The sequence below is a fragment of the Salvia hispanica genome, chromosome 5 (assembly GCF_023119035.1).
Source record: "Salvia hispanica cultivar TCC Black 2014 chromosome 5, UniMelb_Shisp_WGS_1.0, whole genome shotgun sequence".
Taxonomy (NCBI): Eukaryota; Viridiplantae; Streptophyta; class Magnoliopsida; order Lamiales; family Lamiaceae; genus Salvia; species Salvia hispanica.
The window spans coordinates 29,039,425-29,051,530 of record NC_062969.1 but is presented as its reverse complement, the minus strand read 5'-3'; the positions used below and the strand labels follow the sequence as shown (position 1 = coordinate 29,051,530).

The 12,106-nt window shown below is 38.0% G+C and overlaps 2 protein-coding genes across 4 annotated transcripts; one reads left to right on the top strand and one right to left on the bottom strand.

Annotated features, from left to right (window-relative positions):
- Positions 1–224: 224 nt before the first annotated feature.
- On the top strand, positions 225–5,517 carry LOC125189217 (copper-transporting ATPase HMA4-like). 3 transcript variants are annotated; one of them, XM_048086502.1, is made up of 9 exons: positions 225–291; positions 456–731; positions 1,256–2,004; positions 2,115–2,586; positions 2,653–2,820; positions 3,129–3,383; positions 4,038–4,160; positions 4,384–4,869; positions 4,937–5,517. In XM_048086502.1, the coding sequence occupies exons 2-9, from the start codon at positions 495–497 to the stop codon at positions 5,321–5,323; spliced, it is 2,877 nt and encodes a 958-aa protein (XP_047942459.1). In that variant the 5' UTR covers positions 225–291; positions 456–494; the 3' UTR covers positions 5,324–5,517. The 3 variants fall into 3 exon arrangements, with proteins under 3 accessions (XP_047942459.1, XP_047942458.1, XP_047942460.1); XM_048086503.1 differs by lacking the exon at positions 225–291 and having other exon boundaries at positions 367–731; positions 2,115–2,182; positions 2,408–2,586; XM_048086501.1 differs by lacking the exon at positions 225–291 and having other exon boundaries at positions 366–731.
- Positions 5,518–5,645: 128 nt separating this feature from the next.
- On the bottom strand, positions 5,646–11,855 carry LOC125189219 (potassium transporter 4). The gene is made up of 10 exons (XM_048086504.1): positions 11,667–11,855; positions 11,067–11,230; positions 10,270–10,498; positions 9,948–10,193; positions 9,427–9,477; positions 8,206–8,466; positions 8,023–8,075; positions 7,499–7,613; positions 7,164–7,418; positions 5,646–6,905 (listed from the first exon to the last, which is right to left on the bottom strand). The coding sequence occupies exons 2-10, from the start codon at positions 11,220–11,222 to the stop codon at positions 5,821–5,823; spliced, it is 2,451 nt and encodes an 816-aa protein (XP_047942461.1). The 5' UTR covers positions 11,223–11,230; positions 11,667–11,855; the 3' UTR covers positions 5,646–5,820.
- Positions 11,856–12,106: the final 251 nt, after the last annotated feature.

The following is a 12,106-nucleotide window of genomic DNA, read 5'->3' as shown; positions in this document are numbered from 1 at the left end:
CGTACGTGTTTGTGCTAAATTCTTGTATCGTGTTAAAAATTATCAGCCAGACTTAGAAAGAGAATGTTAGTATGCTCAGACTATTGGGTGCGGAAGGCAAAATTAATTACTTCTCAAATATTTAAAATATTCACCTTTTGAGGGACTTAATTGTGAATAAAAAAGAATCTTTTTGACATTCCCTAATTTATGTGGAGTATTAAAATAATGAAGCCAAACGAAGCCTCCAACTTTTTAAAATTGTTAGTATTTGCCACCAGTTTTGCAACTGGCGCGGCGTTCCCACTTCTGGTAATTGACGGCATCGCTGCCTCTCTCGGCGTCGCCGCCCCTCCAAATTTTCAAATTTTGCTCGATTTTAATCCTTATAATTGAGTGCGAATATATTCCCAGCCTTTTACTCGGTTGATTTTAACTAGCAATATTCTCTGCGTTGTTTAAATTGGGTTTTGCAGATAATTACGAAAGGTCGTTGCCTTCGGCGAAGATAAAATATGGAAACGAACAGGAAAGATGCTCTGAATTCGCCGCTTTTACAACATCGAGACGACGTCGTCGTTGCTATCAACGAGAAGACGAGGACGCTAGTCTTCAAAGTTGTAGGCATAACATGTGCGTCTTGTGTGGCTTCGATTGAGTCCGCACTTGGAGGAATTGAAGGCGTGCAGAGCGTGATGGTGTCCGTGCTTCAAGGTCGGGCTGTCGTGAAGTATGTGCCGGAAATTATCTCTGTAAGTCAAATCTAGTCCTTTTTGGGGAGCTATGTAGGTTTCTTTTTTTACGTGTAGGTAGGAATGAGATAGGACTCTTAAGCTGCAAAATTCACGCCTGTTGCTGTAGTTGTTTATGTAAGTTACAGATTTTTTCATGCAATTTTGGAGAAGAAAGTGATAGGTTATAGACATCTTTTGGTGAAAATGAAAACATGTTGGCAGTGATTGTATTTTGCTCAGTAAAAATAATGAGGACAAGTTGCTTTGTTTTGAAGGAGCTAAGAAGAGAGGTGAACCATTATTGCTACAAGCATGCTCTATAACAAGATTGCTATGTCGGCTATTGTAGTCGCCTTATAAATACCAGGAAATGAAGTTACAACTGAACTGTTTTTCGTCTTGAAGCAGCATCTTCTATCTGTTCACTTTGTCATACTATTAGTTAGTTGGAATTTTTGTATGGTTTGACTTCTTTATGAGATTCGTGCAAAGTTTCTCAATTTTGGTACTAATTTCATTAGTTTCTTAACCCTCCATTTCAGGCAAAAAGGATAAAAGAAGCAGTGGAAGACACTGGTTTTGAAGTTGCAGATTTTCCTGAGCAAGATAATGCAATGTGCAGGGTTAAGATTAAGGGAATGGCATGCACGAGCTGCTCGGAGTCAGTAGAGCGCGCTCTACGAATGGTTAATGGAATTAAAAAAGCAGTTGTTGGCTTAGCTCTTGGTGAAGCTAAAATCCATTTTGACCCAAATATTACAGACACTAATCATATCATTCAAGCAATCGAAGAAGATGCTGGATTTGGGGCTGAGCTCATTAGCTCCGGCAATGATTTGAGTAAATTATACTTAAAATTGGGAGGAATCACTTCTTCAGACGATTTTACCATCATTCAGAGGTCGCTTGAGTCCCTGGAAGGTGTAAATCATATTGAAGTGGACCCGGGACAGCAGATTGTGATCATTAGTTATGAGCCAAATGTTGTTGGTCCAAGATCTCTGATACAGTGCATTCAGGAAGCTGGTGATGGATCCAATACATATCAAGCAACTTTGTACACTCCACCAAGAGAGGGAGAAATGGAAAGGCAGCAAGAAATCTTGATGTACCGGAATCAATTCTTATGGAGTTGCCTATTTTCAGTCCCTATATTTGTCTCCTCTATGGTACTCCCTATGCTTCCTCCTTCTGGAGATTGGCTTGAGTACAAGGTTTTTAATATGCTTAACATAGGCATGCTGTTAAGATGGATCCTTTGTACACCTGTGCAGTTTGTCATTGGCAAAAGGTATTCGTATCTGCCTTCTTGTCGCTCAAACAATTTTCTCAAATTCTCTACTTATCTGGTTGGCACACATTATCTGAGAAATAGACTATGTGTTTTTATCACCTTATCAGGTTTTATGCTGGATCATACAATGCTCTCAAACGAAAATCTGCAAATATGGATGTTCTTGTTGCATTGGGTACCAACGCTGCATACTTTTACTCTATTTATGTAATGGTAAAAGCATTGTCTTCAGACTCATTTGAGGGCCAGGATTTCTTTGAAACTAGTTCCATGTTGATATCTTTCATTCTCTTGGGGAAATACCTTGAGGTTTTGGCAAAGGGGAAGACGTCAGATGCTTTAGCAAAGTTGATAGAGCTAGCCCCTGAAACAGCTTGCCTTTTAACCCTTGATTCTGCAGGAAATCTCATTTCGGAAACTGAAATTGATACAAAACTTATAGAAAAGAATGACATACTAAAGATTGTTCCTGGTGCAAAAATTCCCGTTGATGGACTTGTCATTGATGGTCAATGTCATGTGAATGAAAGCATGATCACAGGCGAGGCTCTCCCAGTTTCTAAAGGACCTGGTGATAAGGTAATATAAATCATGTTCTCAAGATATCTTGACACTGTCTGACAACATTAACCATTCCATCTACAGGTAATTGGAGGAACAGTTAATGAAAATGGGTATATACGTGTTAAGGCCACTCATGTTGGTTCAGAAACAACACTTTCACAAATCGTAGAGCTGGTTGAAGCTGCTCAACTGGCAAAGGCACCTGTTCAGAAATTGGCTGATCAGATAGCTAAGGTTTTTGTTCCCATTGTAAGTGCTACACTTTATTCCTACAATTCTTTTATCTTTCAAATGTTCTAAAATATAGAGTTCATCATTAAGGAAAGAACGTGTTTAGTCTTTATGCATGCTCAATATCTGGCTTAGGAAATTTCATGAATAATCTTAAACATTTCCTAGATGGCTAGCTCTAGACATTTCTTAAAACATATCATGATTTAACCAAATGAGAATGGGATGTAAATGGCTTTATGTGATAAAAAAAAATTACGTACACAAATATTCCTTTTGTATATTGTGAGTTCATTATGAAATGGCATTGTGTCTCTTTTGATTAGGTTGTCTTAGCTGCATTTTTAACATGGCTGGGATGGTTTATTCCTGGAGAAACTGGGTTATACCCTAGAAGCTGGATACCCACTTCTATGGATGCATTTGAGTTTGCATTAGAGTTTGCTATTTCAGTGTTGGTGATAGCCTGCCCTTGTGCCCTGGGATTAGCAACTCCTACTGCAGTGATGGTTGCCACTGGCAAAGGTGCTTCTCTTGGTGTCTTAATTAAAGGGGGCAATGCCCTTCAAAATGCACACAAGGCAGGTTCTCTTCTATATTTTTTATGTGCTGAAGCTTGTATACCTTGAGACTTGAATTAAATAGAGACATATATGCATTCTCATACTATGATTCCATTGAGGCTCCGTTCGGTATCATGGAATTGGTGCCTTCAATTCTAAATCCAATGTTTGGTGCCGCAAAATATTTGGATTTGAAATTGATTATAACTCCAATTCCTCCCAATTCCACTATTTGAATTTCATATCAAATGTAGATAATTGGAATTCCAAATAGTTATAAAATTGGACACCATCACACCCTACACATGCAACACACACTGTGTGAATTAGGGGTGAGTATTCAGTTTCTTGGCCAAACTGACCTGACCCAAAAAACAAAATTTTGTGAATATGAAAACCGAACTGCATGATTCAAGAAAACCGAATCCAAAAAACTGAAATCCAAGTTAAAAATTGTGTGTTGCATGTGTGAACAAATTCTTCAAATTCAGTTTCATATTAATTATTTCCTTTTACTGAACAATGGATGAGAGTCTCAATCATAGGCTCCAGTGTGCTATCAGTAATAAATAGATGGTACTTGTGTCACTTTCATCATCGAGGATAATGTTCCCCCTTTTAGCAACACTGCTATATTGTTTCTCAATTCTCAAGCGTACTCTTATATTGCAGATCAAGACTATTGTCTTCGACAAAACTGGGACGCTGACAGTTGGAAAACCAGCCGTAGTTAGTTTCCAACTCTTCTCTGTAATTTCTCAGGAAGAATTTTGTGGCATGACTATTGCTGCTGAGGTCAGTTCTTACTTGTACTAGTACTTTTCTTTACCTCGATTTTTATTTGTTATATTAGAAGCGGACCTAATTCTAAAATTATCCCAAAGATGCTTTGAAAATAGTTGAGCTCCAGAGAGAATGATTTATGGTGAATGATTATTGACCAATAACTTTAAAATATCTCATCAAAACATCACTTTAATGACTCAGTTGATATTAACATACGTGATTCCGATTTCAGATAAACAGTGAGCATCCAATAGCAAAAGCTGTGGTGGAACATGCTAGGTTGTTACGTCAGAAGCATGGATTCGAGAATGATCAATTAACTGAGGTGAAGGATTTCAAGGTGCACCCGGGAGCTGGCGTGAGTGGGAAAATTGGAGAAAAAGCAATCCTAGTAGGAAACAGGAGGCTTATGCAAATGTTTAACGTACCAATTGGTGTCGAAGTGGATACTTATGTTTCAGAAAATGAGCATCTTGCTCGGACTTGCGTTCTTGTTGCTGTTGAAGAAATCATTGCTGGAGGTTTTGCTGTAACTGACCCCGTTAAGCCTGAAGCTTCTCTCGTCATATCCTATCTGCGGTCCATGCATATATCGAGTGTAATGGTTACAGGTGATAACTGGGCTACAGCGACTGCAATAGGCAGTCAGGTAGGCATCGACAAGGTGTTTGCAGAAACAGATCCTCTTGGAAAAGCAGACAAGATAAAGGAGTTGCAGGTACTTACTAGCTTTAAACTTTTATCTTATTAAATGGTTGTTGAACCTACTAAAACTGGTATAACAGCTGCAAGGTGCAAGTGTGGCAATGGTGGGAGATGGGATCAACGACTCACCAGCATTGGTAGCAGCTGATGTTGGTATGGCGATTGGGGCGGGGACTGATGTGGCCATAGAAGCGGCTGACATCGTTCTGATGAAGAGCAATTTGGAGGACGTGGTAACTGCTATAGATCTGTCGAGGAAGACAATGTCGAGAATCCGTCTCAACTACATGTGGGCGCTGGGGTACAACATTCTTGGTGTGCCGGTAGCAGCAGGGGTTCTGTACCCTCTAATTGGCATACGTCTCCCTCCATGGCTTGCTAGTGCATGCATGGCAGCTTCTTCCGTGAGCGTTGTTTGTTCGTCGCTCTTGCTGCAGTACTACAATAAACCTCTACATGCTAAATGAGAGACTATATATCTCGGGGTATTGAGGAAATCTCAACGTTCCTGCTTCAAAATGTAACTGGAGTTTATATATTGGTAAATGTAGCTTTGAAATTGATAGATGTATTGCTGGAAATTTGGGTATCCATTTTGGAAGGGAAGGTCGAAAACGAGCTTGATGGTGCTTAAATAAAAATTCAAGCATTTGATAAGTAATTATCTGTTAAATTTCAGTTCAAACCAAGTTAGAGTAAATTGCTATACAATACGCTAAGAAGCTAAGCTCGAGCTTCATTACAAAACCAACTTTAAAGTTTGTGGGAAATACTCTAAGCTCAAGTTCGTGATTTTAAAGTCCATTTGCCCATATATAATATCAACCTAAAGCAATAGCACTGAAATTCCAGCTAAAGCAGTAGCAAGGCATTTTAAATGCAGAATTCCTAAGATATACACATAAACTTCACAAAGATACAAGCCTTAATCAAAACAAGCAATAGAACAGCAGATGCAGATTCATCAGACATGATATATCATGCCTACTTCGATCAAGCTGATGTGAGGAATGTGCAGCGCCACTGAAGGACCCCTGCAGTTCTTACGCAGAAACGAATACCCAAAATCCACGACTAGTTTCTTCAAAAACGAAGACGACCGCCTCGCCTTCACGTACGAGTGCCCCATTATGTATGCAACACCAGCCTCTTTTGCATCGATCAAGTCTTTAAGCTCCTCCCTGACTGCCGGATCCATAGCCGCGCTCTCAGGCACCTGAAATCGCACGCGCCGCCTCCTGATCTGCGGATTCTCCTCGTCATAACCTGACCTTAAGCTCTGCAGGGTTAAAGATTTGCTGCTCTGCATGGTACTTAGAGTATCAAAGTCATCTTCATTGGACACAAGGAGATTGGAGGAAGAACATGCTTGGGAACTTATGACGGCCATCCTCCCGTCGAACGATACGGAGTCAGGTGTCGCGAACTGAGGCTCTACAGCTTCCATTTGGATAAACTCTGCTATGCTCTGAATCAGGAGGTTCTCAAAGTTGCCATCATCTCCCTGCAAGTCCTTGTATCCATACCTGACGATGCAACGGTACATCCTGTATGGTCTGGGGCAGATGCGTCCAATAAGAAAGCGCTCCTCGGGTGCCACATAAGGCACTGGAACAGATTTGACACAGACAAATACCAGAACATTGTGAAAAGCAGGGAGATTTGTTACAAAGTGTGAGAAGATTGCAGGCACTCCTGTCGCCAGCTCTGAGTATACAAGGCCTATTCCGGGCACACGCACAATACCAAGGCTGGGACCGAGGCCGAGGATCCATTTCAAGGGAACCTTGTTGTGTAAATCAAAGTTGTACTTTTTGCGAGTTCCGTAGTGCCAGACGAACATGATGAACATAAAGAAGAGAGCAAGTACAAGAGAAACCCACCCGCCCTGAGGAACTTTTGTCAATGCTGCACCCAGGTATGCACCTTCAACGATCCAAAAGGAAATGAGAAACAAAGCAGCAACCATTATACTCCTTTGCCACACAAAGATCATGACAAGTGCCATCAGAAAAGTCGTAATAAACATCACTGACATCACAGCTAGGCCTGGCACACAGAAATTGAAGTATATAAGCAACCGCATTGATAAGAATAATCTTATCTAGTGAGTTACAGCAAACACTTGGTGCTGAAATTAGCAACATTTCATCTATTTCCAGAAAAGCTTTCAGCAATATCTTGTATTCATTTTGTGTCAGTGTTCATGAAAGTGTATATTATATAGAGCTGCAGACAAACATATGTTACAATATTCATTCAATGACAACATGACAAAAAACATAAGTTTAACATTGATTATCATACCATACGCATTCCCGATAGTGTCTGTGTCTTTGAAGCCAATGGCCACAGCAAGAGTAAGAATCATGAGGATCCAGTTGATTTCTGGTATATAAATCTGCCCCTCAATTTGTTTTGAGGTGTGAACAACCTTCACACGCGGGAAGCAACTGAGTGCATTGCATTGCTTAATAATAGAGAATGTTGCTGAAATAATAGCCTGACTAGCAACAATAGCAGCAAGGGTGGCGATAATAAGTACGGGCCAGAATAAACCATCTGCACAAAAAAACAATACTTCAAAAACAATAGCAGCCAAAAAATCAAATAAATTATAATGTTGTTTTGCACAAGCATACCAGGAACTGAATCGTAGAAGCTATTTTGAATGGAATCCATGTTCTTTGATAGAAAAGCAGCTTGGCCCATATATTGGACTACCAAGCAAGGGTACACTAGTAAAATAAATGCCATCTGCAGATACATATATATCCAAATTAAAGGAAATACACCAACAGTTAGCATAATAAGGTTACAAAGATGTGACTGATAAAACTAAACTGAACAGCATAAGACGCCCTCAACTCAAAAAACATTTGACATTATTGATTGCTGGAAGGGTATGCCCACCATAGTTTCTTTCATTATCAAACGAATTATGAATTCCTTTACATCCTTTCTGAAGAGCAAGTATTTGAGGATTAGAAATACCATGCCAATAAGACATCGCCAAACTATAGGTGTAGTATTTGCACTAGCCTACACTGACATATCGGCCTCGTCATTTGACAATATCCATTTCAAAGTGTCTTTCGAATTCTTAGAAATGGATAAGAAATATCAGTCCATTTTCAACTAAGAAAAAGTGGATTTAGTGATTTACCCTTATTGAGGTTGCAGAGAAATGACCAAGATCTGCAAACATAGCTTCAGTACCTGTTACACAAACGACACCAATTACAAATGATTTTACCATCCTTACTAAAAACACAAGCCATCAAACGAGACCACTTCATATAGGAACAACACCAAAATTCAAGAAGGAACAACAGGTAGAATCTATTACCTGTTATAGACAAGAGAACCCCTCCAAGTGAAAACCATCCATCTGTACCGGTTTGAGCAAAGTATTTGAAGATATAATGTGGAGAAAGAGCAATCACAATTTTTGGGTTCCACCATATGATATTATACATGCCAATGGCGAAAATTGATATTAACCAGATGACAACTACCGGGGCAAACAAGATGCCAACCTTATGCGTGCCACTGTGCTGCAAAGCAAATAGTCCAACCAATATGACGCAACAGATTAACCGCACACCACCTATGGATGACAGATTTTACCATGATCACGACCAGAATATAACCAAGGAAATAGAATTATATAATATATACTCCTTCAGTCCCAATTAAGATGGCCACATTCTTGAGTGGCACGGAGTTTTAGGTGGAATAGTTGTTTGTGATAAAGTAGAGTGGAAAAAGTGATTGAATATTCTAATGAGAGAGGGATTTTTCCCTGCCTGCAGCCAACAAGCAACAGATTTAATTACCGCATATAAAGGGGGGAAAGGACAGCACTATTCACTAATTAATTCCAATTGAATATTACATCTTGTGTATTTTATTATTTTTTCCCTGATGATTTTAAGACTAATATCATATTCGAAATGAATACACCAAAAATTTATAAATATACTCATAACTTTTTGCCAATTCAGATTTTTATCATAATTTTAGTAAAATTTCTAGTAACTTTTAATATGTACTAGTAAATTTCCAAAAAAAAAAAAAATCGCCCAATATAATTCTAAATGTACCGAGATGTCTACATCTGACCGCCAGTTCACTTAAACGACGTAGTTTAATTGTTGTACAAAATCATAATGTTTCTTTCTCTCTTTATAAAAAGGATATTGGCATCTCATATTATGAAATTTTTAAAAAGTTGGATTTTTCCCACGAACTTTAAAATTGACAAATAATATCACGAACTTTGCCACGTGTTTGTTTTTTCCCAAGAATGAAAAAATTCCCACAAATAATACTATGATACCGATTTTTTTTTCGTAATTTCTCGACAACAATTTCGAAAGTTTCAAGTTTTCCAATATTTGAAGATAGTTTTTCTTGAAGCACACCCTCAAAAATTGTTCTTCAATCTATTAAAATAACATGAATTTTTAATTTTCAAATATAGAAAGTGGACATCTTGAACAGAACGGAGCGAGTACATATATATCAGAAAGATTCCAGGCCAACAAATTTACATATCTAGACATACCTGAGGGCAACTTTGTGTGAGCAGCTTGAAGCCCTGATACTGCTGACAGTACTACAAACAGAAACAAGATAATGATAATTATTAATACAAATACAAAGCATAATATGACATATCTAGAGAACCTGTGGTTGGAATGTCATTCAACCTTGAAATAAAGGTAGTAGTGTTATGCATGATGGACATACATGGCCAAACATTATATCAGAATAACCACTGACTGTGAACCTTGGTGAGTTTGATGTTCATTTACAATGGAGAACGACCATTTACAACTGCATAGATACTTTAGTAACTAGTAGTACCCATCCAAGATAAAATTTTCATATTGCTCTCACAAAATGGACAAAGTTATTGCTCAAGTGAAAGTTGCCCCCCTTATTCATTATTCACAACCAAAGTAACTAAATATATGATGCCAAATGAAAAAGGAAAAGGCAGTTCAACAGACACGGTTTCACCACCATTTGGGTAGTCATTGCTAAATGAACTAATGTCAACAATATATATTTGACTCACAATACCTGACATTGCAGGAGTAACTACACCATCACCTATTACCATGCCAGCACCCAATAAGACTACAAGCAACAAAACAGTTCGCAAATTTTTGCGCTTCTCTATAGATCTCTTCAGTGCTAAAGATGGAGTACACTGTCCCGATGAACCATATTTGTATGCTGAAAGCTCCTCATCAGCTGCTTGTTGATTAGGAAGAAGACTGAATTTTCCGTGTCGACAAAGCAGGGAGTATAGAGCAAATGTCCCACCTGAGGTGATTGAACAGGTTCTCAAGACTGATAAAAAAAATTCGACAAAATTCCTAATATTGCCAATTTAGCAGACCTTCACCGTTATCGTCAGCGCTGAGAATAATAATGATATATTTGAGCAATGGAATCAGAGTTAAGGTCCAAAAGATTAATGAAAATGCCCCAAATATTGTATCAGTATCCTGATGATGATGTGACATCCCAGAAAATATACTTCTGTATACATATAGTGGTGAAGTGCTCAGATCTCCATATACCACTCCAAAGCTCTGATATGCTAGTGCTATAGGGACCGGAATACACTGCAAAAAAGAAAACAGAGGCATTGATAATATGGTTGGTCAACACATTCATGAGGATTTATTCTTTTTATTTTAATTATTACTTGTACCTTAAAAGCAGAAAAAATTTACTTGCTCTGATCCACTCTAGGAGTATATTAGAAGAACTATTAAATGTAAGACTATGAAATCTTTAAGAACTGATCAAGTGGAAACTACTGAATCATTAATGCTTGACTCAGCTGAGATCAGTTATGTTATATGAAAAAAAGGAATTGTCGTTAGATAATAATCTTAATCAATAACTTGTCAAAGAAATTACAAGTACACTGAATAGCAAGAGGACAAGTAAGTTAGCTTTTACTTGTACAAAATCACTGCTTTTGTTTATAATAGAGTACTAGTAGATGAGAGTTTACGAGCTGATGGCAGTGACTTTCACGAAAAGGTAAAGAACAATAAAATTTGGTTTATTTTTTCTTCCTTTTGAAACAACGATATTAAGAATTATAGATGCAATCGTCACTAACTGAGTTCCCTTTTAACACCTAAATTGACATGTGATTATGATGTAAATAGTAATATGTACCTTCCATGGTATCTCTCTCTTGTTCCGACCCATCCAGGAAGTTTGATCTCCCCTGTCTTGTCCACGAAGATGACTCGGTTCCTGAGCCTCACCCGCTGCCATTCGTGGTGGCAAATCATTGCTGTCTTCCTCAGGTTCAATATCTATTCGGCTCATTTACTCGCCTATCATGATCATTAGAGCACCAAGAGCAAAGCTTAGGTTTCTAATCCTCAAAGGAATAAAATATGCATCACATAACCAAAAATAACGCTCAATGTCCACAGAAAAAGCTCAATTAGAAGCTATACCTAAGGCTTCTATTAACATTCAGTTCAACTCAGTACCTTGTATAAATCAAAATAATTGAAATCCCCAATATCAACTTAAAAACGATCAAATCCCCAAATATCAACCCAAAACGGAATGAATGCACATTGACGAGCCTGGAAAACAATTTTCCCCTACAAAAATTGAATCGAACACGATTCCGTCCGGATAAACTTCAACCAGTGGATCAGTAGAGCATATACAAATACGTATATACGTAAACACACGCGTGCAATCCGTGTAATCAAACAAATACAGTATGATAGCGAGAAACAGAAATTGAAAACTCACGAGAAAGAGAGGTGCTCAGATGCGGAAAACGCGAACTTTTTAATTTCACATGCGGTAGTGAGATCTACAGAAATGAGAGAGAAGGGGATGGGATTGGGATATAAACACACCCAAATTTTGTTATGCAATCACACATAGTACACACAGTCCAATAAGGATGGCTCTCACACAATAATGCTACATAAAAATACTCACTAAAGAGATATCCAATTTCTCATTTTAATTTACCATCATATTTTTCATTTATAAACACTGTTATACTCAAATGGATCATTACGCTATTAAAATAGATCAATTATTAAAATTTGCATCTTGTCCTATTAAATTATTTAAAAATAAATAAATAGAATTCTATAGGCCGTATTTATACAAAAATTTTATAATACATGCCGGTTGCCGCTATTTGGTGTTTTGGTTGCTGATTCCATTTTAATTATCTC